Source organism: Pseudoliparis swirei, chromosome 19, assembly GCF_029220125.1.
Source record: "Pseudoliparis swirei isolate HS2019 ecotype Mariana Trench chromosome 19, NWPU_hadal_v1, whole genome shotgun sequence".
Taxonomy (NCBI): Eukaryota; Metazoa; Chordata; class Actinopteri; order Perciformes; family Liparidae; genus Pseudoliparis; species Pseudoliparis swirei.
In genome coordinates, this window is record NC_079406.1 from 18,454,124 (window position 1) to 18,481,933 (window position 27,810).

Here is a 27,810-nt window from a genome sequence, read left to right on the forward strand (position 1 = left end):
TGGATCATTACCCACCGTCGGGCCAACAGAAGAGCAAACTCCTATTTTCTGCTGATGTGGACGTGTCTCCTTTTCTGTTGTAACTGCTGCTCAGTGTGGAGGCACTCCATGCAGCTCAAGGTCAGTACGAGCCAGCAGCAGCCTCAGGGGGGACCGGTCCGGTCTGGATCTCGGGACCGTCAGCAGGGCCTTCGTTTCCCTGCTGTAGCTCCCGGCCTCGGTCATAGGAACACTTTGCAGGGCCTCTGGACTCCGGAGAGGATGTAAGGCCCGGACCACTGTCGGCGTCGGTTCTCCCATCCTGTGTCGGAGAAGAAGGGAATGGGCCCAGCCTCACTGCAGGAGGAGAGAGAGCCGGAGTCCAACGGGGAGATGGAAGGCTACCGCTGCCTTCTGCAGGCCGGCTCCCAGCTGGAGAGCACTCTGCAGCGTGAGTACACACGCTGCCCACCGGCCTCGGTTAACTTCTGAGGGCCACCAGGAAGTTTTTAAAATATTATCGTGAATATGTTCTGTAACTGTTTCCCAACACTGAATTTTGCATTAATGTTTTTAGCGTAGTACATCATACTGCAACTTCAAAGCACCGTAGAAGAATGACACCCATTTATTTGTATGTACAGTGTTCATGCGTAACTCCTGACAACCATTTCACGAGGTAACTGGATAACTGCCCTCTGTAATGTAGTTTAGTCTAGTCAGTTTTATTGATGTGCCAGCTCCTGCACTTTTGCCTCAACCCCGAGCCGTTGTGGGGTTTATGTCTATTTTAAACTAAGAAGCACAGATATTTATTCATGATGATGATTTGTAGCCTGAATGTCAGTAGAATGTGGGTAGTAGATGAGAGTGAGACGGTGATGGTAGAACAATACACGCTGCTTATGTCAACTAACTCACTCAAAATAAATAATTGCTGTTCATAAAGTGCATAATGAAGCTTTCACTACTCGGGGTATTGTGTCATGTATTGAGTTACGAGGCTAATAAACTGTTGGCATGAAGCAGGAACTGAATGTAGTAAATACAAATAAAAAAGGTTATGTTCTGTTTGACACAATAATGTGAGTAACTTAAAAAAAAAATAAGTTGACCAAAAGACAGGTACATTTGAAAATCATTTCCGACCACATTACTCTCCTGGTTACTCATCACTCTGAAGGTGTAGTCTGCACATGGCAGGAAATAGATTTGAGAATGAAGGCAAAGTGATGCACAGAAATAGCACCTGGTGTGTTTGACAGCTCCGCGGAGCAGCTTAATCCAAGCTAATGTGGTTACGTTGGGATCTTGGCAGCCTTGAGTTATTGTTTAATTGATGGGCTTTTGCTTCTTTTATGTGTAACTGGTCTGGGGTCTGTAGGTAACGGAGACAAGGCCATGCTGAGTTTCTATTTATACCACGTAGTGTTTTCCTTTTCTCTGTGTTTGAAATGTGAGTCGTAATCGGATGCTGTGGTGTGCATAAAGAACACACTGCCGTATGAAATAATAACCATATTTCATCATTTACTTTATGGGTTATAGTACATTATCTCTGACGTAGCTCACCTCGTGCCCTCTCCCTTCTACACCTCGACTTGTCAGATCATATAATATGATAGAAAGCCATGTGAATCATTATGAATCCCCAAAGGCTAATGAGCCATAACACAGTTCAAACTAACTCCTCTCGCCACTGCCACTTCAACGACACTCAATCACTCTGTTCACTCTGAACTGCATGTCAACTCGACGTCCACTGACCTTTACTCCTCAACCGACACTTTAACAACTTGCTGCTGCCAATTCTAACACAGCTGATTATCACTGCAATCATTCAGTGCACACACTTCATCTATCTCCAACTCTTTAACTGAAATGTATTGTTTACTTTTCAAATGGCAGATCAACTATTTGTGTCTCTTAACCCTTGTGTTGCCTTCGGGTCATTTTGACCCGATTCAATGTTTAATGTCTGTGTTCTTTCGGGAGTCAACAAACAAACATAAAGTACCTCACACTTAAACTTGGAAAACAATATTAATTCTAATAATTTTCTGGAGATTTTAATAGCTGGGGTCATATTGACCTCAAGGGTAAAATATGTTAGTAAATATAAAGGTAACAGGAGGGTTAAACATTGAATCGGGTCATATTGACCCGAAGGCGACAGGAGGGTGAAACATTGAATCGGGTCAAATTGACCCGAAGGCAACACAAGGGTTAAGCTTCAATTGACAGTTTAACTGCTTTCAGTGCTTATGCATTAACTGACTTTTCAGTTACTTTCATCTTGTACTTAGTGTTCAGTTTGACTGCTTTCCCCCTAGATCTAACTTGTAAATAAATACAATTTAAATACATTTGATCTTATTATATTCTAAGCAATTTTAAGATGAATGAGCACAGAGTGTACTTTATTTATATTTTGCTTTTTTAAATTCAAACATCAGCATTATAGACACCAAACATGTATTATTATATGACAGAAAGCCACATCAATCAAGATAATAATGAAACACTACAAAGGCGAGCAGCCCATAGCATTGGAAAAGCTAAAATATTTCATCCTTCACAGCACAAAAGATTTTGATCATTTTGTGTTAAATATCACTGAAAAACATATACCCACATTACTATCATAAGGCAAAGGTATGTGCCACTATTGTCGAGGGTTTTCTATCTAAGCCTTTCCAGCCATAAACCAATCTAGTTTTCATGTATCCCAGCGGGGCGACGACACACTTCTCTTCTACCCTCTTCTCTCAGAATGCAGCCACCCACCACTTTAATCCCCTGAGCGTTGAGCGCCTTGTTTAGCAAAATATCTCATGACCCAAAGCAGTATGAGGCTTGGCCTCTGTGTACTATGAACATGTCTGGATGTGTAAGAGGGGATTTCATTCTCAGCAAAGGATTACATGTTCTGCTTTTTGGGTCTCCACTAAATCAGACTGACTACAGCCTGCATGCTGGGTATGTGTCCTCTTGGACCCGGCCTCTTCTTACTCTCATTCACTGTGATTCACTAACATTGCCTGTACTATGCAAGTGAGCTGTGGGGCTGTACCATCAATTAGTCAGTATATAACATTATATAGTCTCCCCATCTCAGTTTCTTGGCACAGAACACTAATTACGTCTTATATGGTGCCCATAACATACACACACCTTTGACAACTCATTTTGTTGTGTTTTTTTCCTCACTGTTAATTATTTTAAAAGCGTAGTAAAATCCCCTTTGATTCAATGTAAAAGATTAAACCCTAAATGCGAAAGCTTTTTTGGGACCTGTATGTAATAAAGTCAGTGTAGATGGTTTCACTGTTTGGGCAACAGAGATGAGCTTTGTATGCAGACTGAAAGGATCTCAGAGTCCAGATCTGTTTGACTGGAAGCAAATCTCTGTTTCCAATCACACTGGCAGGGTTAACCCTAACCCGTTTACCATTTTTATTACTTAACTGTTTAAAATATTTGTGTGTGTGTGTATAGGTGAGTTATTTATGCTATCATTTCTTTGTTTGATAGTCCTTAAAAGAACTCAATCATGGGATGGGCAATCGATCAGGCAGAAGGGAGAGTACAGTTTGTCCATGAGTTTTCTTAACAGCATTGCAGTTTTCAGTGCAGGCTGCACTCCATTTGAACATAGGCAGTAGAGGTCCGCAGTGTGTGTGCTTGTGCTTCAGTGGGTTTCAGAACTACACTAATAATTAGTTTATAAAATGTTAACACTGTCTTCCTGTTTATACAATTTTAAAAAATCTAAACAAATTATATATAGTATATATATACTGTATATAATTAACAGCATAAGATGCCAGTATACTGCAGTTATCCAAATAGAAAATATTATTAATATGGCATCTATTTGTCTCACCTTCCTGAAGTTCTTGTGACACGGGCTATAGATGGTTATAAAACTTTTCCAGTGAGACGGTAACTTTAGCCGGGAGCTGTGTACGCACATCAAATATTCAGCAGTAACCAGGAGAGATCACTTGCTTCCCTGACAACCTGACAGACTCTGTTACTGCAGTCTACGAATGGAAAACAACACCACCTCGCCTCTTCATGCTCTTGCCCTGTCATCTTTTTATTGTTGTTGGCTGATTTTCTATTTCTCTTCATCAATTAATTTGCAATGTGTCTATTAAATATGAATAAGGAAACCATTGATTGTGATCAAATTGACTGATCTGATCCGAACATTTGGCTTTGTATGGTTTAAAAAAAAAGAGAAGGTTAACGCCTCAATACTAATATAAATATCTCTTGCTGATAATTCTTGTTCAAAGAGAACGCTGGAAAGTCATATTAAAGTGTCCCTTAAACACAATATCATAATCCACTACAGGCATAGATGCATTACATGTATAAGTAAGTATTTATTTGATGGTATCTGTGCATTAAATCTACTGTAAATTTGTGTGAGCATGTGTAAACAGTCCCAACATGGTGCTGAGTGTCTTCTACACATCTGGCTGGCTGAATGGTTCTTGGTGCACCAAAGAGCAGATGAAAGTCTCTCTTGAACTGCACCGACTGCCCTATAAGAGACGGTCTGCTTTTATTGGCCACTTAGACAAGAACTCTAATGGCACTGAACATGAGACACCAACTCTACTCCAGACGCTGTACAGTGAATCGGCTAATGCATTTTAATGATGTCATCGTCTAATTCATCCCAGATGCAGGCTATACATCTGCCACTCACTGTATGCAGCACATGTGCATCATCTGCTCAGTAATTGGATTATAAATTTTCTGTTTAGAGATTAAAGCTGATATGCGCGCGTCTTTAAATGTGAGCACTTTCATGCCCGGCTTCAGGCTTTAGTGTGGTCGTCTCCGTTGAAAAGCCTTTCAAGTGTTATTTAGGCCATCAAGTGTCTTCTTTGAAAGCCAAGAAAATGTCACTCTTAAACTGTGTGTTTTAGAGACTATGAAAGATAGATTCACAATTATCTCTTGATTTTATTTGCACATGACTGACATTGTTCAAATGAATTTTTTTAATTTAAGTAGAATTTGTTTTTTTACTGGAGACCCTTTGTTTCCCAGTGCACACCACTTCCCCCGAGCCTTAATAGTGTGTGTGTGTGTTCTTCCAGAGGTGACTGTCCCTGTCAGCTTGAAGGAGGTGGGAGGCTACATCGAGAAACAGGTGGCTTATCTGACAGGTGAGGCCTGGTAATTAGTGACTAAAGTGTCCCGCCTGTATTTAATGCGTCAAAAAGGAAGTGATCGGCGTAATCTTTCTCCTCAGGGGGCCGTGGGGAAGACTCCAGCGTCATCATCACTCTCCCAGAGAGCTCAGCTTTCAGTGACATCCCAGAGGAAGCTTTAGCCAAAGTCTTTACATACCTCACTCTCATCCCTCGGTGCGTTCTTTCTTCATCTCTTACTGTCTGAGTCTCTCTCTTGCTATGTCTCTCGTTCTCTCTCTCTCTCGTTCTCTCGCCCTCTCTGCAGTGCACCAAAAGCCCAGTGCTTGTATTCTGAGCACAGCTGGTCTTCACTGCTCCTTAGTGTCACACGTCCTCTGATGCCCTCTATTGTCTATCCCATGATATTGGGAAAGTTTACATTATATCATTGCAGACATTTTTTAATGATAAACAATTAATGAGTTATAAAGCACTTATAAATGACATGCGTCACATCCACCTGGTCCTGTTATCCTTTCTCATGTTCCTCTCTGATGGCTTTACATCACAGATTGCATATATCATTACAGCTGTATACAATTGCATCATTTTTCTTGCAGAACGAGGCAACCCGGAGTAAAATTCATCATCATTTTAGACCGAAGATTGGATACATGGGCCACAATCAAAACTGCTCTTGCCAGGATAGCAGTGAGTTTCATTTCATCATCAAAGCTGCTTGTATCTAATTGATATTCTGACTAGACCGTTTAAACATATGTATAAGAGACATCTTTGCTTGTGAGCTGCGGCGTGGCTGCGTGCACAGCCTGCTGTGTTGTTTATGAGTCGCTGTCCATGGTGCTGCAATACCTGGACAGCTCCCATCAGAGAGTTATCATTTATTCTCTGCGCACAGCCTAATGGTTCCTCGGCTTGGTGTCCAGTTCACCGTGGTGTCTAGTTTGAAGGGAAGTGTAAATAATCTGTCCTGAATGTTCAATCGCATATTGCTGCAAATGAATGAGTAAGCAAAAACTGCGAGATGACGCGGGGTGCTGAGGTGAGGGCGGGCGGGAGGGGAGGGAGACATCGCAGTGTGAGGCAGCAGCAGCAGCAGCAGAGGCGCTGCGGCTGTGCGGGCCAGGCCGCCGGAGGCAGCTGCAGACCGGAGCTCCACACCGACTGTTCCACGGGAGCTTCCATTTCACCGAGATGGCTTCCAACACCGTGGCGGATCGCTTTTACCGGCGGAATATGCCGAAGATCCGCCGGAGCACGGTAACGAGCTGCGCATTCATTTTACTTCACCGTGGGAAGAGTTTGGGTCGAAGTTTTTTTTTTTTGTTGCTCCGTGCGGGCCGGGTGAATGCGGCATGACGCGGGTCACGTCCCGCCGGAGCACTGCGGTGCACATCGCACCTCTTAGTTATGCGACTGGTGGCGCGCCCGGGGAACCGGAACCGACCGGCGGTTGACTGTGTCATGCATGTTCATGTTAGACTATGAAACGTGAGGGATCGACCCTTCTCGGTCTCGTTAGGACAAATGAATGTCAGAAGTTGCGTCACGTGCACTGCACACAGTGACACACGGTGATACATTACGGAGAGAAACAAGAGGCGATGGTGCATCCTGCTGCAGGGGATGACTTTTGCAAAATGTATTTCACTTTTGTGATTATTTATTGACTTTATTATTTGTATAATACGTCATGCCACAGTAGTTATTTAGAATGATCAATCCAACCTCCAGTCAGCAGGGTTTGTTAAATAAATAGTCTGTGCAGATGCAGATATTCAGGCAGGACCTGAAGACAAGATGCAGTATATGAGACGTATATATGTTGAAGTGACTAAACACTGAATCCCTGCGGCTGACAGTAATCCTCAGACAGAATGCTTGAGACCTGAAGTCTCTCCTGTCATTTCTTCCCGTACAAGTATGTATAGGACGTAAAGTCTTTGTTGCACCTTGAGCTTAGACACGGTTTTAAACTGAATCCTCCTCCATATGGAGCATCAACGTGGTGACAGTGAACCTCTCTTCCCTCCTCAAGGCCTCTTTTCCTGGGAACCTCCACCTGGTCTTGGTGCTCCGACCCACCAGCTTCTTCCACCGCACTGTTACTGATATTGGCTTTCGCTTCAGCCAAGAGGACTTCATGCTCAAGATGCCAGTAAGGCAGCTCCTCCTCAGTTACCAAACATGTTCCATCTCACAACAAGGTACACCTCGTTCTTGTCTCAAGCCTGATCTCCACGAGTCAAAATGTTCTGTGGTGGACGCAGCCATGGGACACCTGTTGATTTCAGTTCTGAAACAAGTATTAGAACAAAGTGGGTTTTCTTAGAATGATTCTATTAGTTATGGGGATCTACTTTAATTTGTGAGGTATCAACGGTAAAATATCTAATGTTTATGCCATTTCCAAATACTGTGACTATTATGAACATCCTTATGTACATGCAAGTGGTTTCAATGACCCTTTCAATCACATCTCCTCCAGCAAGACAAAAAGACCAAACTATTTTTCCTCGGAAAAGAAAATCTATATTTTTCAAAAAACCCTCAGTAAGGATATACACAAAAGGAAGACATTCAACATGCACCTCTCATAACTTTGCTTAATATGCAAAGTGTTCCTTGTGAGGTCTCAGGTTTTGTCTGCACCTTTAGGTGGTGATGCTGAGCTCCGTCACCGACTTGCTGCGCTACATTGACGAGAACCAGCTTACTTCAGAGTTTGGAGGAACTTTGGACTATTGTCATAGCGACTGGATCGTTTTACGAACAGTAAGCCACAGATCAATTCTGAAACACACTGGGACTACACAATAAACAGTATCATGCTTTATCGTCTTGTCATTTTCTTTTTTAAATATACAGAATATATATATTCATCTATATACATTTTTTATCAGTTTTATAATTCTGCATATGAAATCCCAAATGCACCTGTGTCTTCCTCCTTTATTCTTTCCTACTTTACATTTATCTGGACAATGATATGTCTTAATGCCTTGCTGTTGCCAGGAATCCACCGGGGGCTTTATGGCTTCTATCTAAAAAGGACATGGAGCCAAATATTGTTCTCATTCCACTGGTCTGTGTGTTTCCTGCTTCCACGACAGGCCATTGAAAGTTTTGCTGTGACGGTCAAAGACATTGCACAGATGTTACAGGGCTTCGGCACCGAGCTGGCAGAGACGGAGCTGTGTGACGAGGGGAAAGCCATCGAGTTTCTCCTCGAGTCCCACACTGACAAGTACAGGAAACTCAAGGCAAGGTTTAAAAAAAATTCCGACGTGATACATTTATTATTACATCAATGATATAAACTTTTTTTTTTGCAAAGATGTCTAGTCTCAATGTTGTTCGTTCATTCTGTAAATGTTTTTCTGTTTGACAGGATGCAATTAGGTCCGTGTCGAAGGAAGGTCGTCATCTTCTCGCAAGCTTGGAGACCTCCGGAAAGGAGGATGATTCCCAGTGGGATGTGAGGCTGGACTGGGAGACAGTACAGAGGTAAAAAAAAAGTCACATTCAGAATTTCCTCTTTAAAGTGCTTTAAATATTTATAGTAAAGTCCCTCTGTTTTTTAGACTTCTTGCTCAGCTCAGAGACATGGAGTCGGCCTTCGACGGTTTCTTTGAGAAGCATCATCTGAAACTCCATCACTACCTGCAGTTGCTTAGATATGAACAAAGCTTTAAAGAGGTAAGGATGTCATGTATTTGTCAGGCTTGCATGTATGAAGGTTTTGTGTGTAGTTTCATACTCCTGAGGGGATAACACATTTTAATGTTGAGCACTTGGATGAGACATTGTCTTTAGACTCGTGTGTGTAGTATGTCTGTGTCTGATGGTGTTATTTCATCTCAGATTGCGTTGTGTCTGGAGCATCTGGTCGGTCAGGAGAAGGAGTTCTCCATATCCGTTGACACTCCGGCTCAAGCAGAACAGGCTCTCAAAATGTTGGACAGTCTGGAATCAAATGCGCAGGTCAATGCATACAACACTTTTATAGCTCTTAACCTGCACACATATCGTCTGTGCCAGAGGACTTGGAAGCCTCCGTGATCACAGTGTGTCCAAATTAATAGACTCCTCCTTTCTCGTGTTCTTTGCCGGCTCTATCAGGTGGTGATGTCTCGAGCTCAGATCATCATCCTTCACGGACACCAGCTGTCAGCGGGTCACCACTACGCCATGGCTCTTATAATGCAGCGCTGCAACGAGCTTCGCCACTTCTGTGATACACTCAACGCTGCGCTGCAGACCAAACACACTCGTCTTCAGCATACACACCAGCTGTTGCTTGGTGTTGGACAGGTAGTGAGACATGTGCACACACACACACACACACACACGGAACACACTGATTTATTCACACATGTATTCTCCACCTTCAGGCCCAAACTTGGTGTGATGATGGAGCGTATCTGCTGGCCAATCAGCTGGTAGAAAAGTACCAGTCTAAGGAGGGAGCCCAGGCTGCTTTGAGGGACATTGAGAGGTTCCTGGAGGGGGAGCCGTCGATGCTGAGCTCAGGACCTGACATCCTGGCCATAGAGTACGAAGCCGTCATCACGCCTCCGCTGCAGGTCAGTGATCACAACAACAACAACAACATGTTATCTGCTAATATTTTTTTGATTTTTAGACTGCCCACTTGAGAGATAAAAACGCTGCCGCTTTCTATGCCGTGGCTGTAGACATTATGTTTTCAGTTTTCCTGTCTGTTAATCCGCTCCTCTATACGTGCCATTCATACAATTCAAAGGTCAAGGTCACTGTGACCTCAAGTCTGTGAGCCGTGACCGATTAACTCAATAATGTATGTACTATTTCACATAAATGTCGAACAGAATACAAGGATGAAGGGAAGACATTTTGAACAGACATGGATTTAAACTGCAACTTCACTGATTTGTGGAGGCATAAAACCGTGAGACGGTAACTTGAACGATCATATGGGCCTGTTTATAAAATCACAGGTGTCAAATAAGCTATACTTGTTTACATAATTTCAATTAACTTTCTCTATATCAGCGCTGCTTCTGGATATTACATATCAACTAAATACTCTACCTGTGTTATTATTATTCTCTCTCTCTCTCTCTCTCTCTCTCTGTGTTAGTCTCAGATAGGGAAAACGTTTGCGAAGCATTCAGCGGTGCAGCAGATGATCCAGAGCCGGCAGGCGTGTCTGAGGAAGCTGGCTGATAAACATGTGCGACCCATCCAACTGGTGGCCCCCAGGGCTGAAATCCCACCGCACTCCAAGTCCCCGCTCTTCTCCCCCAAACATGGTACACACGCACACACACGCACACACGCACACACGCACACACACACAGCGGCTCTGTTTCACTCGGCCTCTCTTTTTCATGTACACTTCCCCACACGCCAGTGCAAAGACATCTCCTGGACTTATAGATGCGTGCATGCACACAGAAGCCTCTTGATCCTTCACACACAACAACGCATATCTCCAAAGGAATTGTTGAAATACAGATTGTGTCCGCTCATTCATGCACACTTTTAGAAATAATGTTTTTTGTTTCAGTAGAATAACCAGCCCTTGTTGTCAGTGATCCGCATATATGAGCTTTCTACAAATCAACCAACTCCCTACCCACCCTCCCGTGATTCCCAGGGCCCGGTATGGGGTCTTGTCACAGCCCTTATGGCCTTGCACCAACCCTCCCCCTTTACATCTTTCTTCTTCCATGGGTACATTAACACATCACAGGGTCCCACTGAGTAAGCCTACGGTCTTTCTGCATGGGCTTTGGGGTGAGAAGGTCACCTTTACAAACAAGCTAGAACAAGGGTAGAAGGTATAATAAGTCTGCTGGGAAATACCTGACTGCTCTATTTGGCAGGATAGCTGCTATACAGCCACGTGTGGTTCATATACATTAAAGAACCTTTCATCTCCTTTTGGGTCTCAAGGGAGGTTGCACACAGCTAACCACTTACAGAGGCACCCAATTAATTCTGTGTGTGTTTTTCTCTTTGTTTAAATGTGTCTATTTCATCCATTGAAAGCTTCACCATCCGTTGTCTGAACATCCAAATAAGCTTTTTTTAAGATGTCCATTCATTTCTTTAAGGTTTTGTTATCCATGGTATGAAGCCATATTAATGAGGGTACCACGAAAGTGATTATGAACCCCTGTGATGCAAGGAACAGCATTCATTTAAGAGAGGAGATGAAGGGGAAAAAGGGTTAGCTTTGATCGATTGGATTCGGTACATGCATACAGTTACACGCATGTACGCGTAACACTGATTAATGTAACATGGCACATGCAAGGGCCCACCACTCAATGAGCTTGGACTATCATGTAAGGATTCAGAAGCGAGGATCAAAAGAACATGGCTTTAGATCTTTACTTACGGGCTCCGGGCCGCTCCTTTAGAGGAGGAAACCTTTTAGCGTTGATTACCTGAAATGTCGCTCATTTTTTAAGTTACTGAGAAACAAAAAAGGTCGACAAAGGGCGACCATTTTGCTTTATCATATCACTATGGTAATGCATAGTGTATGTGAATTACATTTTTACACTTTGATGAGTTGCTGCTGCCACAGCTGACCAGGTCCTGGCTTTGACAGGTGATGGTTTGAAGTTCACATTCGACCTCTCTCTGCCCGGGAAGAGAGCGTCCCGAAAGAGCCCCAACTCCAGAAAAGTAAGGACATTTTTTTTAAAAAAGCTTTTATTTCTTTGTTTTACTTCTTTATCTCTTTCTGGGGTATTTTGATATACCTGTATTGATGATAAACTTAATATTTATAAATGTACTATTTATCCCGTTTAATTAAATGTTAATAACAAACTAATATATATATAAAATATTATTATAATGTGTAAATCATCCAGCGCCTCATATATCATTTTATATACACAGTTATGGCTATAGTTTCCCTGTCTCTCTACACTTGTGAGTGTAATTCATTTTCATAAAAAAGAAGAGGAAACAAATAATTAGACTGATAGCATTATGATGATTTTTTTCTATAGTTATCACAATAATATCATCAGTAAGTAAGTAAAAATCTGATATCGTGACAGCTGTGTTGAACCTCTAAAGGTTTATTGTCTTATACATTTCTCAGCTAAAGTCCAATAGATCCTCCTCTGTTGCTCTCCTGAAGGTTTCTTCCCTTTTTCCCCCCCTGAAGGGTTATTTGGGAGTTTTTCCTGATCCGATGCGAGGTTTTGGGACAGGGATGTCTATGTGTACAGATTGTAAAGCACTCCGAGACAAATTTGAAAATTGTGAAATTGGGCTATACAAATAAACTGAATTGAATCATTGGTTCAGTCTAATAAAATGTTCTCTAAATCCAAATGGAGGAGTCAGTGTTGTCCATCCGTGGTGTGTTCAGATCGAGGTGATGCACGACTACCAGGAGAGCCGGAGCTGCGTGCCGTCTGGTCTGGATGGAGAGGACAGCCCAGATGTCTTGAAGCGGTGAGGAGGAGGCATCTGTCAGCACTACTGCTCTTGATCTTGTTTACTTCGGGATTCTCTTTGTTCACTGCTAATAATGACCCCTGGCTCTCCCGTGTGTGTGTGTGTGTGTGTGTGTGTGTGTCACAGTCATGTGATGAGGGAACTAATAGACACCGAGAGACTCTATGTGGAGGAGCTGCTGTCCGTTCTGCTGGTGAGAAAACTCTCTTCTCCCCAACTTTCGAACATCGTATGGTTGATTCTTCAATGTAAAACTGTATGTTTGTTGTTAGTTAAATAACTCCTGGTAGAATGAAAGATACATTAACCATATATTGCTTTCCTTATGTTCCTATGATTAATGAATGCAGGGCTACAGGGCTGAGATGGACAATCCAGCTCTGCCAGGACCTCTGCCCTCCATCCTGCGCAGCAAGAGGGACGTCCTCTTTGGAAACATGCCTGAGATCTATAATTTTCACAGCAGGTCAGTCATCAACAATGACTCGCGTCACAAAAGTAAATATGCAAACAATTCAAAACACTTTGTTGTTACAGGACAAATGTGGTTCCAATGTGACTGTTATATTGATTTGGTGGTCCATTGGCGTGTCGTTTAACATATTTAGAGTGTTTACTTCGAGTGGTGTTTACTTCGACTACTTTAACGACACTTCATCCACTTTTATGAATGGTGTCACAATATTCCACTGACCTAGAGGTGGTGGTGACATGCAACAGTGCCATCAAAGGCAAGGAAAAAGAAGACTTCAAGCTAGTAAATAATTGTAAACAGATCTAATAAACAGTGTTTATGAGGAAGGGAATGCTTGCGACACGCTTGTAAGAGTTCAAGGATAGACACAGTGTGTAGTGTGAGTAACACTAAGAGACCCCTCCCCCCCCCCCCTCCAGGGGAGCTTGTGGAGTTTTTGTGCTTGTGTTTGTGTTCTACTCCTCCTGAGTGGGCTTCCTGCTGAGGTCCTTGGCGGCACCATGTTACGGGAGCAGGACTTATGTGGTTCTGAGAGAGAGAGAGCAGTTTCTGTAGTGTGACCTTGTGATATGCCACCGCTACAACCAGCTCTCTTTGGGGAAAGGGAATGAACATAAAATCAGATGGCTTTCACAAATAAAGTAGATTCCAAAATAAAAACAAACAAAAAGGCTTTGTTTACATGCTAAACACTGGAAAGGATTAGTCAAATGAGACCGGCCCTGCTGAGTTAATGTATAAACCCTGATGCATGCAGTGTTTGAGATGTAATTCTTGACCTTTGACCTTTCTGGGAATGCAGGGTTTTCCTTCAGGACCTGGAGGGATGCCTGGAGGCTCCTGAAAGTGTGGGAGCCTGTTTTCTGGAGTGGGTGAGATGATAAATATTATGTTGTGTAGCTTCTTCACATTTAGATACTTCTGACATCATTTTCTTGCCACATTTGTCAAACTAATGTCTCTTTCCTGTCTCCTTAGAAAGAGAGTTTCCAAATGTATGAATGCTACTGTCAGAATAAGCCCCGCTCTGATGCGCTGTGGAAACAATACTCAGATTGCAGCTTCTTCCAGGTCAGTTTTGCCATGATTTTATTTATTTTGTAATGATTTGTTTACTGTTTTGATTACATGAAAGATAGTTTTATAATATTTCAAGTAATGTAAATATTGTTTTCACACAAAAATATGTAATTCTACTGTTCTAGACTGTTTATACAGTGAGATTTACAAAGCTGTGATCTGTCATTGACCAACATGATGTTCATTGTTTGCATTTTTCTTCCTTGTGAAGGAGTGTCAGAAAAAGCTGGAGCACAAACTGGCCCTGGATTCCTACCTACTGAAACCAGTGCAACGCCTCACCAAGTACCAGCTGCTCCTTAAGGTCAGACGGAGGGTGTGTCACATCCCCAACATACACACGGACATTGCATTGCATGTGTTGCAACTGTGTTATGTCGTTCATTCTGTACACATGACATCTGTTGTACTTCTGTCCATCCGGAGAGAGGGATGCTCCTCTGTTGCTCTCCTGGAGGTTTCTTCTATTGTTTCTTTCCTTTTGTTTGTTGTTGTTTCTGATCCGATGTGAGGTCCTGGGACAGGGGATGTCGTATGTGTACAGATTTACCCCTCTGAGGCCAATCTTACATTTGGGATTTTGGGCTATAAAAAATGTATGTAATTGAATTGAACTCTATCCCCGACGTATGTGAGTCAAGCTATTTCATGCTATAGTTTTTTTTATGACATGTGCCTTAAAGTTCATTAAAAATCCCCCCAAATAAATCAATATTCAGAAAGCTGTCCCAAACTTTATTCATCAGAATCAGAATCAGAATCAGAAACAGTTTTATTGCCAGGAATGTTTACACAAACGAGGATTTTTTTTTGGCGGAAGGTGCAACATCTGGACATGACAAACAACAATCAACATGACAGAAAGACAACAAATAATGTGAAAGTGTTTGGGTGTGTGCTTCAAGTGATGTGTGTTTTAGTTAAAAGTGTATGTTACACGTGGCGTGTGTTTAAGTGTTTAAGTTAAAGTGCATGTAAATAAAGTGGCATGTGTGTGGAGGAGGCCTCAAGTTAAAGTGCATGTTAAAGTGACGTGTGTGGAGGAGGCCTCCAGGAGGGAAGAAGAAGGAAGAGGAAGGAGCGGGAAGAAGGAGGAGAGAGGAAGGTGGAAGAAGAGGTGGAAGAAGAGGTGGTAGTCCTGGGGGTGACAGTCAGTCAGTCCCGGGCTCCATTGATGAGCCCGACTGCCGACGGGAAAAAACTTTTGGTGTGGCGGGAGGTCTTTGTCCTGATGGACCGCAGCCTCCTCCCAGAGGGGAGGGACTCGAACAGGGAGTGTCCAGGGTGGGAGGGGTCAGCGACAATCTTTCTGGCCCGCTTCAGTGACCTGGAAGTGAACAGGACCTGGAGGGAAGGCAGATTGCAGCCGATAACCCTCTCGGCCGAGCGGATGATGCTCTGCAGCCTGCACTTGTCTTTGGCTGTGGCTGCAGGGTGCCAGACGGTGATGGAGGAGCAGATGATGGACTCAACGATGGCCGTGTAGAATTGTACCATCATTCTCCCTGGCAGGTTGAGTTTCCTCAGCTGCCTCAGGAAGAACATCCTCTGCTGGGCCTTCTTGGTGATGGAGCCGATGTTCAGCTCCCACTTGAGGTCCTGGGTGATGATGGAGCCCAGGAAGCGGAAGGACTCCACAGCCGACGGGGAGTCACACAGGAGGAGAGGGCGGGTGGGGCTGCATTCCTCCTGAAATCCACAACCATCTCCACTGTCTTCAGAGCGTTGAGCTCCAGGTTGTTCTGGCTGCACCAGGTCACCAGGTGGTCAGTCTCCCACCTGTAGGCGGTCTCGTCCCCACCAGAGATGAGCCCAATGAGGGTGGTGTCATCCGCAAACTTTAGGAGCTTGACGGACTGGTGACTGGAGGTGCAGCTGTTGGTGTACAGGGAGAACAGCAGAGGGGAAAGAACACAGCCTTGGGGGGAACCTGTGCTGGTGGTCCGGGAGCCTGAGACGTGTTTCCCCAGCCTCACGTGCTGCTTCCTGTCGGTCAGGAAGTCTGTGATCCACCTGCAGGTGGAGTCGGGCACATGCAGCTGGGAGAGCTTGTCCTGCAGCAGGGACGGGATGATGGTGTTGAAAGCAGAGCTGAAGTCCACAAACAGGATCCTGGCGTAGGTTCCTGGGGAGTCCAGATGCTGGAGGATGTAGTGAAGGGCCATGTTGACTGTGACGTCTGCAGACCTGTTGGCTCTGTAGGCGAAATGCAGGGGGTCCAGGAGTGGGTCGGTGATGGTCTTGAGGTGTGACAGGACCAAGCGTTCAAAGGACTTCATGACCACAGAGGTCAGGGCGACGGGCCTGTAGTCATTGAGTCCTGTGATCTTGGGTTTTTTGGGGACGGGGATGATGGTGGAGGCCTTGAAGCAGGCTGGAACGTGGCATGTTTCCAGGGAGGTGTTGAAGATGTCGGTGAACACCGGAGACAGCTGGTCAGCACAGTGCTTCATGTGTTCGATAGTTCTGGATAATGGCGCAATTGACTCCGATTCCCCTTTTGCTATACCTGAAATGTTTTGTATATGCCCTTCCCACTAGAGGGCGCTGTGCAGCTACTGTGTTTATTTGTAGTTTGCATGTATTTGTGTCCGCATGTATTTTCCTACACGTCTGTTTTTGTTGTCTGTGTGTTCAGGAACTTCTCAAATACAGTACAGATAGCAAAGGGTCTTCAGAGCTGCAGGGGGCACTGACGGCAATGCTGGACCTTCTCAAATCAGTCAATGACTCCATGCATCAAATAGCCATCACAGGATATGAGGTCAACTTGAATCTATGTCATCTAACAAATGTTTTTACAGAGAATATATTCCCAGCAGAGGCTCACGCATAACGTCCTCTGTCCACTCCGCAGGGGGACATTTGTGAGCTGGGCCGTGTGTTGATGCAGGGCTCTTTCAGCGTGTGGATCAGCCATAAGAAAGGCCCCACGCGCATGAAGGAGCTGGCTCGATTCAAGCCGATGCAGAGACACCTCTTCTTGTACGAGAGAGCGCTGCTCTTCTGCAAACGGAGGGAGGAGCACGGAGACGGCTGCGACAAGACCCCCTCGTACAGCTTCAAGCACTGTCTCAAGGTTGGTCGGCGTGCGTCTGAGAGGAAGACACCTGCACATTGTTTGGAATATGTTCTGAAGGTATTAACATGTCACAGTGGATCAGTTGGTCCAGTTCTCCGTGCTACAATGTACGCAGACAGTAATGTACATTATATTCAGCGACAGAAAGTGACTCGTGATGTCTCAAGTGTGAGAAAATGACATCTTGTGGCAGCTTTTAGGCTACATTGTTTGTCTTTTAAATAGGAAGTTGGTCAAACTAGCGTTACATATGATGAGTAATGTTCTCTCCAGCCTACATGTGTGGGTAACATTCTTAATGGGTCTCTTTATTTGATACCTCTCAAACAATAGTCCCTTTCTGCCTTTTTATCAGAATGCCTCTTACGTGTGAAATGTATGAACTGTTTAGTGCCCATAGCATATCGTATATAATGCTTTGGCTAAATGTTCTATAGTGCACTTAGAAAGGTGTAAATATATATTATAATATATATATATATACATATTTTATAATATATATATATATATATATTTAATGTGTATTTAGAAATCACACTTGTAACAATGATGATTTAATGATAAAAGAAAACTAATTTAATGATCACTATGTTCGATATTGGGTAAAAGGGCTTATTTAGAGTTAAAAAAATACAATGTTACGATAACACTAATAACTTAATATCACGGTTTATTGCATTAGTTAAAGTTCGTCACATACAATCAATCAATGTTGATGTCAATATCATGATTTTTAATTAGGTTTTAACACTACATAATGTAGAGAATGATCTGCTGCAGAGTTCATGTTCATGTCTGTGTAAACTTTTAGTGTGTGTAAGTGGTCCAGCTGGCCCGGGAACCTGAAGTATTCCTATGAGATGTCTTTTGTTGTATGTGTGGAGGCCGTGTCGCAGCAGGTGTTTTCTCCAACAGCTGCTGCTCTTGATTTATTATTGAGGCTGTGAGGAGGAAGCAGTTACACAGCGGAGGTGTGTGTTTGTGTGAGTGTTTGTGTTCTGACAGGACAGATGTGTTACATGATGTAAGCCTGATGTATGATGTGCTGCTCATCCCAATGCAGTGTGTATGTGTGTGTGTGTCGGCGTAAACAGCGTATGTCTCTTGGCAGATGACTGCTGTGGGGATCACAGAGAACGTCAAGGGAGATGTGAAAAAGTTTGAGATCTGGTACAGTGGCAGGGAGGAAGTGTACGTGGTTCAGGTAAGGAGTCGAGAAAAGTTTAATGCCTGTATTCTGAGTAATTTAAATACAGCACATCTCTGGTCAATTCTTACTTTTAGTGTATTTTGAGTTCCTATTAATGAGAGCATTTTAGTTTAAAGCTTTAGTTTACATTTAATTCTGTCTTTTTGTTGTTTGGGGCTATTGATCAGCCTCTGGGAAATTGTGATATATATTTTAAGACTTCGGTAGAATTTAATAGAGGAAAAGTATTTTTTTTAAAGTAAATAAAGGCGTAACAAAATAGTGCAACATTGTAGTTATATGGACGTACAGGCAGTTGTAATAACCCGCCCAAAGTCGACACATTAGAATGAGCTCATTATCTAACTCAAATTTACATTGAGGTGGAAACATTTAGTGTGTTCCAGGTAATGAAATCATGTTTCTTGTCTCTCAGGCTCCCACAGTGGAGGTGAAGATGGCCTGGCTCACCGAGCTGCGCAGAATCCTGACGAACCAGCAGAAGCTGCTTCGAGGTCTGTGAACAACTGAAGTTAAAGAATCTCAGGCCCAATCCCAGCCTCCACACTTTAGCGCTGTCCCACTGTCAGAGGAGACCATCACAGACATTTCACCCTTCATAAACACTTTCTGTAAATCTGCATTTCTGCAGACAAGGGAATTACCCACAATTCATAGCAATGTGACGTTAAACACGGGGTGACCAGTGGAAGCCGGAGACGTAAATAAAAGGTAAACAAAGAGGACGCCACATGGGTGTTCAGCCTGGAATATTACATTTACATTAAGGATTAAAAATGGAACATATAAACACATCAAATCAAAGATTATATTCATCAAACATTTCATTAGGTCATCAAAGCTGTAAATTGATTATTTGAAATGACCTCCCACCAAGTGAGAAAAAAAGAGCTCGGAAGATCATAAAAGAAATACCCACAAATATACATTATATTTTGTGACGTTGTCATGGTAACGTGTTATGTCGCAGCAAAGTGCTGTCCCATTCATATTTACACCATGTCGAGCCCTCACAGTCAGTAAATCCCTGAAGGTTCGGGTCTAAGGCCTGAGGGGGACTCTGGGATTGGGCCTTGTGCAAAGGTCCACTGAGCAGCTTCTTTCTCCTCCCAGATGAAGCCCATCAACATGGACACATGCAGCTCCCTCCTCCACTCTCTGAGAGGTCAGTGTTCACATACAGTCATCACAGCTGTGTGTTAGGTGCATGACTGTAGGTTATAGACACACACACACACACACAGCTCTTCTTTCTGCAATACTGAGTTCATATTTGATCACAGCTTGAGTGAATGTGACGGTATCGTTTTGCGTTGCGCTGGTAGGAGCTTTGTGTGTGTCGTGGTGCGTAAAACGGGCACAGGCCCCATTCTGTCCACTGCTGTCTGGTTGCCTATCCCCACTCCCCCCCCCCCCCCTGCCTTGCAGGGGCATGCGGCCGTCCAGAGGGGTACCCAGGGGCTGTCTGCCGGGGCTGGACTTTGTTTCGCTGTCGGCTGACGTGTTTCTGTGTCTACGTTCCCGGAGTCGTCGTCCCCGAAGCCCCCGGCAACGGCCCCGGCCACGCCCCCGCCACCGCCCCCAGCGCCACTGACCTGCCCTAATGCTCAGTGGTAAACTCAGCCTGACATGAACCACCTGGCTTGGGGACCAGAACCCCAGGGCTGCTGTGTTTGCATACTCATCGTCACCTGCACGCTCTTTAAATAGCCTCCGTCATGGTGCATCGTCACTTCCCCCCCCGCCCCCCAGCTCCTCCATGGCATTTCTAACACACGGCATCAAAAAAAATTTTTTGCATTTCAGATTTGCTATTTTGCATGTAATGCAACGGGGCCGACAAAAAGAAGAGTTTGGGTTTTCATTCCATAAGTATTCTTAATTTAAAATATTCTTGTTATTGAGATCTAATCAAGCGACTGTATGAATTGCTTTCCAGAAGCATTCTTACTGAGTGACCTCATCTCTGAATTTGGATCTTGATAAGTCAAGACCAGCTCTTCCCATGTGTGAACACTGCATCCGGGGTCTGAGTCCCACTCCCTACTTTAGCAGATCCACTTGCACTTGGCTGCTCTGTGCTGCTGGTGCCTGAAAGGTCATGGCTGTGTGAGAAACCACAGGGCAGAGTTGATCTGAGGCCGGCTGTAATGATGGAGGTATGGATCAGTTTGAGGAAGTGAGAGCTAACCCTAGATTGTGTGGCTGAGGATAACATCTATCCTGAGTGCCTGCTGACCGTATGCAGCATTTGATGACGCGTGTTGTTGTGTGTTGTTCCCCCTAGCAAACAGCAGAGGGCATCAGTGAGCTCAGAGGACACTGAGTCGGGGAGGAGCAGTCCAGACCCCCAGCCTCACTCCCCTAAACACCAGCACAACCGCAAAAGTGAGTCAAGCTCGTCTATAAAAACATATTCAACAATCAAGTAGATGCTTAGTCACTAAATCACAGAACATTTGATGATAATTGATGCGAGCCCTACTTGCTTTCCACAGTATCGCAGGCCTACTGCCGTTGCTGAGTTTCTTTATAATGTAGATATTTGAATTTCCCCGCTCAGCAGTTCAAGTGTACTTTGATCTGAAGAACCAGGTACATTGAGGAATTTTGGGGAAAAAGGTCCAACTACTGGGATTAGCTATTGATTCAACGTTCTTGTTAATTTCCCAGTAAGTGACAGAGGGGTCTTTATAATGTCAACATAGTGACTAAGTATCTACATGGTTCCTTTAAGGTGTAGTGTTTCATCCATACCTGGAACAACCCTGAGTAATGTGTGTTTCACAGGTTGGCCCGGGGCTCATCACTCGGTAGACATCTGCGAGGGTCTGGTGGAGTGGTCTGGGGGTCGGGACACATTCCACCCATCTGACCCGGAGGAGGAGGGTTCGCTGCAACTGGTGAGGCCGAAAGGGGTAGAAGGAGTTCTCACCATTGACATTGGAAAAAGTAGCAAAACCATTGTTGAGAAATAAGTTTTGTTTTTATGGACATTAAAAAAACAGTCAAAGACATCAGACATGTTCTTTAATTTCAAACATACATATAGTACTTTAAAGTATCTCAGTTTAGCAAACAAATATCAGGATGTTAGTCAAGTTTAATAAACCCTAACAGAGTATTCCCTTTACCACCAGGCCATCTGAATCACTTGAAATACTTTTTTGAACTGATTATTTTAACATAAATATGACGCGTTTTCATATTATTTTCTGATTTTTTAAAACATACTATTCCAGGACCTTTTTGACTTTTTACAGAGCTTTTTCTACATTTTATATTATCTTTTTTTTGGTATGGTTTACTTTGATTCTTCCTTTTTTTTTTTTTACAAACTATACTTTGAACTTTTTAGATACTATACAATGACTCAATTGAGATTATTTTGAATTTATGACTTTCTGTATATATATATATGTATATAGCCATACTATTATACCATGCTTTTTTTTAACATACTATACTGTGACCTTTTCATCATATACTATGACTTTGTGTGAAATACTTTACGATACATTTTTATGGATTACTTGTCTTTACTATATAAATAAATCCTGCGTTCATGTTGTTAGTCTCCAGGTAGATACAGGGCTTTGGCTGAGTGCCTTCCAAATGGACCAGACAGTGTCGCCATCAAGTGTGGAGACGTCATCCAACTACAGTTTGAGGACGACAAGAGACGCTGGTGAGTTTTCAGCCTGTCAACAACATAATGTGATCAGCTAACTATGTGAAAGAATACAATACAATGTTGAGCCAAAGTCGTGACATACGGTATTTTTACTTCTACTTTTAGATACTGACAAGTGTATTTATCTAATTTCCATTCCTTTCTTCTTCTCACCCTTCCCTGGTGTTCTACATCCTCCAGGCTGGTGAAGAACCTGAGCAGGCAGCAGGAGGGCTTCGTAGCAGCTTCCAGCCTGCAGCGGATTCTAGTCGACAGCGTTCGAGGACACACATCCAGACTTGGGGGTAAAGAAAAAACATGGTGTTCCAAGATGACAATATAAAGCTGAGCCAGACTCTTTTCCTTTTTTTACTTCGATTAGATTTTTAAGTCTTTTTTTTTTTTTTTTTAGACCCGTGGAACCTGAAGGCAAGAAAGCTCAGCTCCCCGTAGAGAAGAAAGCACAGAATGTGAATTTGACTTTTACCGGTGGATGATGAAGAGACAGAAGGAACAAGTTGAGCCACAGCTGATCAGCCACCCACTCCTCACTCCCCGGTAACGTCTGCTTCCTCCAGCACAGAGCAACCCTCGAAGAGAAACATGTGGGAATCTGCACACCTGATTTTCTTCCAGCTTATGATTGACAATCTACTGGGCCGGTGTTTTGAGATAGTGAAGGTGCGATATAGCACCTGTGCAAAGGCTCAGGAATGGTTTTGCCCTATTAGACAATCAAAAGCTGAATCCTGGATCCTGATTGGTCTTCCTCTTTTCTGACTGGTGAGAAGAATCCAGAGAATCCCTCTGGAGCCGTTTGTCACTTCCCAACCTGTGGACGCTTCCTCATTGCAAAAAGCGCTCCAGATTTGAGTCTCTCAGAGTGCTGGATGGATAGGAGCCCAGGATTTGCCTGAAACATTTCTTAAAGCAGAGACTTTTGTACATATACATCATTTTTAACATGTGTTGTACCTTAGTGTTTCATCTTTGTGTAGTTGGTTGACATTTTTCCATTGAATGACTTCATGATATTTTTCTTAACTGAAATGTTTCCTTAAGGCACCACTCTTCTGCACAGTCTCGGAGTTAGGATGCCAAAATGTGCCACGCCATAATGCCTTTTTTTTTTAACCCTGCTCTTTTAGAGTCTCTTGTCTGCCCTGTCATCGCTTTGACCTCACACATATTCAAAAGGCACTTTAAAATGGTGGATGGCCCCGAGAGACCTCCTGGACGTGTACTTGTCTGGCTGCTTCACCGCTGTTGTTGTGTATCGTCTCGTAGTCGTTGCTATGACGCAGCAGTCGTCTACGTCATGGTAACGACAGTGACGTAGGACACCAGCAGACTGGATGGAGATGGATGGCAGAGTAGAAGAAGCAGAGGGAGAGAGGGAGATTACGCTGCGTCCCTCCATCACAGAGGCAGATGGTTTTCTCCTCACCTTTACAGCTCGGTTAATCTCGGGTTGCCCATTAAAAGGGTTCATACAGCCAACATGAAATAGACCCTGTGTGTTGAACGCTTCATTAAATATTGATCGCAGACTTTTACGAGTTTACCACATCAAATCGAGACCCAGTCCGAAGGCCGCCTTTGATTCACTGTTTGAAATGGAAATGAGTCTAAAAAGCAGCACGGTTTGCGTCGCACTACACATTTCCTATGTTGTTAATTTATTTATCTTACTCTCATTTTGTTCCTTCATATTGTGAGGTATCGGTGCAGCTCCGAAGGAAATTATATTTCCATATATTTAAAGGAGCTAAGCTAGGCTGCACATAAAAAACTATTTATTTATCTTTAGCTTATTTGACAAAGCAGATGGTTTCTTTGTCTCTTTAATCCAAAATGCTGCGGATTTTGCACACATTTTACAGGTTGCTAAACAAAAAAACCTGCTTGAAATAATATTTATCCTGATGAGCCAAGTAACCGGAGCTTGTTGCTGAATGTTTCTTTAAGATGAACATGCATGGTAACTGAGCAGGTTGGTACTGTGAGACAGCCACTGCTCTCCACTGGCTTTTATACAGCTTCAGTTCTGTAAAAAAATAAAGATTATTCATTGCAATAATGTTGGCAATTAAAATAGTGCAATACGTATTTCACAAGGTGAAATGTTTGACTGAAGACTAAGACTGTGCTTTTTCATGCACGTTTATTTCTGTATTTCTGTTTTAATGGAAGCTAACTTATGTAATAAAATCATGCTGACTTTCTGTTTCTGTTACTCAATACCACGACTTGTTAAACACTTATTTACCAGCCGATGGGAGTGATGTGATTTAATGTAATTGTACACAGTCAGTGCTTTGTAGGTATGACGTGATTTTAATTTTATACGGTATAGAAAACATCATTATTTATGATGGAGAAGGCTCCTGTTGATTGGTTTGGGGGAATGTAACAGTCATTCAGTAAATATAAATTACACATTATGTATTTGCTGTTGTTGTGGATATCAAACCAATATCCTGTGAAGTAGAAAAAAAAGATTTGAGCATTAACCAGTTCTACTCTTAAAATCCAAAATCTTTACATTTCAAGGTCAGGGTCTTCCACATCCAATGCCAGCCTCTGTTTAGTTAATCCCATCACGTGGTTTATCCAGCGATAATAAAGGGACACCCGGGTGTACACGCCATATTTCCCTTGCTTCGCACATTCCTCCCCCCAGCTCACGATGCCTGTGAGGAACCACGTGTCATGAACACTGTTTGTGTGCGGACCGCCGCTGTCCCCCTGGCAGGAGTCTTTGGCCTCGTCATAGTACCCTGCACAGAACATGACTGGCGTGATCCTGGCGCTGCTGCTCCGCTTGCACTCCGTCCGATCTGTGAAGGGCACCGTGACCTTCTGCAAAGTCTCAGCCGGGGCGCCGAGGAAGCGCGTTCGGCCCCAGCCGCTCACCGTGGCCGGGGAAGACGCCTTCACGAGGGCCTCGATGAAAGCCATGGGCCCGATGCAGACGGGCCGCACTTGAGTGGAGAAGACGATGGGGCTTTGGAGGTAGAGCAAGGCGATGTCGTGGTTGTGCGAGTTCTCACTGGCATTGTAGCGAGGGTGCACGTGTTGCTCCAACACGTTATAATCCTGCTCTGTGCCCTCGTTTATTTTGATGTCATGCTCCCCTGCATGGGGAGAGGAATTAGACATAACTCAAATTCCGAATTGTTTTAAGGACTACAATACATAACACTTTACACTAGGGCTGCATGCAATAACTATACATTTGATTAATCAGTTTGTCTAAAACGTGAACAAATGATATCTTGAAACTGCTTGTTTTGACGGACCAACAGTCCAAAACCCAAAGATCACTTCAATATCAAATAGGACGAACAGAAAATCCTCAGAAGCTAGAATCAGATCATTGTTTTGATTGACAAACAATGAATCAGTTATCAAAATAGATCAAATCAATGGATCTACTATGTGTTCAACCCTGTTTTACACAGAGCTCCATCTGGCCTGAGCTGAGGTGAAACTACCGTCGTGGATCTCACCTACTCTGATGAAGAAGGCGTCTGCTGCCAGGCAGTGAGCAGCAGTGACAACCCACCGTTCGCTGATAATGGAGCCGCCACAAAATATCTCCCAGCTGGGTCGCTCTATCAAGGCGACCTGAGTCAAAAAGGGGGATAAAAGACGTGAACAAGCTGCAGCTGCTGTTCGTCTCCCTCTTGTATAAGGACAACGCCTCACATGCATCAAGTACTCGTGCTTCCATACAATACCTGCCATGGGATCTCTCCTGGGGTCACCACCTCACCACCTACAATGCGTTTAAAAGGCGTCGCCGGCTCCTCAGTTGGGACCTCAGCATCACGGAAGACCCACCAGGGCAATTTCTTTCGAGATTGGTTTTTAACAGAGTCATTTGTTGCAGGAAAAGGCCCAGGTGTGCTGGCTGGAGTTGAGTAAGGGGATGTTGTCGTGTTGATGCTGGTCGGTGAAGTGTTCGGCAGGAGTGAATTCCCACGGCGCATCAGAGACCTTGTGGACACTGCGCTTACTTCTTTCAGGGCAGTTCTGCCACATGGAAATTCAACTGGTGATGTGAGAAAGGAGGAGTCACATGGTGGCATTATAGTGATTTTTAGCATATAATTAATTGTGGATATGTATTATTACCTTCTGGTTCACAGTTGAGGCCGTCCTGCAGCAGCAGGTATCCTCTGGCACAGGAGCATTTAGCTCCAACGGTCGCCATGGATTCACAGAAGTGCATACAGTCCCCATTGTTCACATCACACCTTTTTGTTACAACTGAGGAGTAAAAAACACATTTAGTACAAACCCAGGAATGATGACAAGCACAACTTGTTTCAATGTGCACATGTGAATATAACTGTTTTATGTCTTTGAAATGTGAATATAGATAACTCATCCCACTGCCAAATAAAGGTGCGATTCAGGTAAGTGCAGCCACTACTCACAGTGAGGGCACGGTCACTGCTGCTTTCAGAACAATCACAGATACAAACAATCTAATTTTGGGACCTGAAACTAGACTGACGCTGCAAATCATTAATTTAAATTAGAACCAGAAGAAGGGAAAACATTGTGTCCGATGGTTTATCCTTTGAGAATAAGACCTGATCCCATCGGATATTCTTAGATACACTGGATCATTATAACAATCTAATTTATTTTGATCACATTTTAGAACACACAACTTACCGATCTCACAGCTGCGGCCAGTGAAGCCAGATGTGCAGTTGCAGGTGTAGAATCCCATGTGGTCTTTGCATGTCCCTTGGTTCAGACATGGGCTGGTTTTACATTGATTGCCATCTAAATAAATACAGACACAGACCTCAGCAGTCCGTCATCTAATTACCTCAAAGAAATATTGACTGACTTTATTTCATGTTAACAGGTTTCTCTTTCTACTTTTTGTACCTACATTACACAGTTCCACATTATGAGAAGATGAAGCGGGTACAATAATAGTGCTGAGTGAGCAACAAACAGTCGCCACTGAGACATTTGCCATTAAAGACGTGCTCACCTACGTACGCCATCCAGAACTCCATCTGAAATCAAGAGACAAGTCTCCGGTGAGTACAGCCAGGAAAAACAAGAGTATGTAAATACAACATGAATAAATAAATACCCACTGTCTTCTGATCATCCTCAAAGACCTCGCGGGCCTCTTCCAGGTCACATGCTTCCTTCAGACACTCTCTCTCCAAGTTGCCCTCCAGCAGCTCCTCAAACACTCCGCTGTTGTAGCGTTTCTGTCTCCTCAGGACGGAGTCGGCTGCCCGGCCGGTCAGGAACACCGGGCCCGAGGCCGGAGCTGGAGCTGGATGGAGCAAAAGGTAAACATAGCGTTTAAGAAAACTGTCTTCTTAGAATTCACCATCACAACAAATATGCAGAGTGCAGAGATACGGTCTTCTATGTGAATAAAGTCAATAAAAAGGAGGAAACTCCACCCGGCACATGGACTCACAGCGCTCTGAAAGTAAGACGGTACAACGACAACAAAGCTCAAATGAGAGAGACATTACTTATGAGCATCATACGGAAGAAACATAACAATACCGCCATAGCTCAGCTGAAAGTCCAAAAGCAGCAAACATAAGTAAGACAAAGAAGCTCGTGCCATTCCCAACAGCTCCGGTATCCTGACATACACTGGACATTCGC

General features: G+C 43.6%; 2 protein-coding genes across 10 annotated transcripts; one reads left to right on the plus strand and one right to left on the minus strand.

The window, feature by feature from the left end:
* The first annotated feature begins 34 nt into the window (after positions 1-34).
* mcf2a (MCF.2 cell line derived transforming sequence a) lies at positions 35-24,371 on the plus strand. Of its 8 annotated transcripts, XM_056439298.1 has the most exons (31): positions 35-120; positions 241-430; positions 5,100-5,168; positions 5,255-5,369; positions 5,756-5,846; positions 7,195-7,314; positions 7,815-7,931; positions 8,270-8,419; positions 8,548-8,663; positions 8,741-8,855; positions 9,021-9,140; positions 9,279-9,470; positions 9,551-9,742; positions 10,279-10,450; positions 11,761-11,837; positions 12,538-12,623; positions 12,753-12,819; positions 12,977-13,092; positions 13,904-13,973; positions 14,080-14,172; positions 14,393-14,485; positions 16,820-16,945; positions 17,039-17,260; positions 18,375-18,467; positions 18,889-18,967; positions 19,587-19,638; positions 20,761-20,861; positions 21,264-21,376; positions 22,049-22,161; positions 22,348-22,451; positions 22,559-24,371. In XM_056439298.1, the coding sequence occupies exons 2-31, from the start codon at positions 322-324 to the stop codon at positions 22,597-22,599; spliced, it is 3,324 nt and encodes a 1,107-aa protein (XP_056295273.1). In that variant the 5' UTR covers positions 35-120; positions 241-321; the 3' UTR covers positions 22,600-24,371. The 8 variants fall into 8 exon arrangements, 5 of the variants coding, with proteins under 5 accessions (XP_056295273.1, XP_056295272.1, XP_056295274.1 ...); XM_056439297.1 differs by having other exon boundaries at positions 39-430; XR_008834638.1 differs by lacking the exons at positions 21,264-21,376; positions 22,049-22,161; positions 22,348-22,451; positions 22,559-24,371 and adding an exon at positions 20,526-20,632 and having other exon boundaries at positions 39-430; positions 20,761-20,845.
* f9a (coagulation factor IXa) lies at positions 21,487-27,810 on the minus strand. 2 transcript variants are annotated; one of them, XM_056439302.1, is made up of 10 exons: positions 27,706-27,810; positions 27,276-27,463; positions 27,167-27,191; positions 26,836-26,949; positions 26,287-26,421; positions 25,890-26,203; positions 25,659-25,776; positions 22,634-25,283; positions 22,321-22,444; positions 21,487-22,132 (listed from the first exon to the last, which is right to left on the minus strand). In XM_056439302.1, the coding sequence occupies exons 1-8, from the start codon at positions 27,767-27,769 to the stop codon at positions 24,688-24,690; spliced, it is 1,554 nt and encodes a 517-aa protein (XP_056295277.1). In that variant the 5' UTR covers positions 27,770-27,810; the 3' UTR covers positions 21,487-22,132; positions 22,321-22,444; positions 22,634-24,687. The 2 variants fall into 2 exon arrangements, with proteins under 2 accessions (XP_056295277.1, XP_056295278.1); XM_056439303.1 differs by lacking the exon at positions 27,706-27,810 and adding an exon at positions 27,614-27,699.

Bases quoted from the DNA above. Each gene is read 5' to 3' on its own strand.
- mcf2a (XM_056439298.1), top strand. From the start codon at position 322: ATGGGCCCAGCCTCACTGCAGGAGGAGAGAGAGCCGGAGTCCAACGGG. The intron at 431-5,099 runs GTGAGTACACAC...GTGTTCTTCCAG, and splicing joins GCTGGAGAGCACTCTGCAGC to AGGTGACTGTCCCTGTCAGC. The intron at 5,370-5,755 runs GTGCGTTCTTTC...TTTTTCTTGCAG, and splicing joins TACCTCACTCTCATCCCTCG to AACGAGGCAACCCGGAGTAA.
- f9a (XM_056439302.1), bottom strand. From the start codon at position 27,769: ATGGCACGAGCTTCTTTGTCTTACTTATGTTTGCTGCTTTTGGACTTT. The intron at 27,192-27,275 runs GTGGGTATTTAT...TCTTGATTTCAG, and splicing joins TTGAGGATGATCAGAAGACA to ATGGAGTTCTGGATGGCGTA. The intron at 25,777-25,889 runs GTATTGTATGGA...TTTTTGACTCAG, and splicing joins CAGGAGAGATCCCATGGCAG to GTCGCCTTGATAGAGCGACC.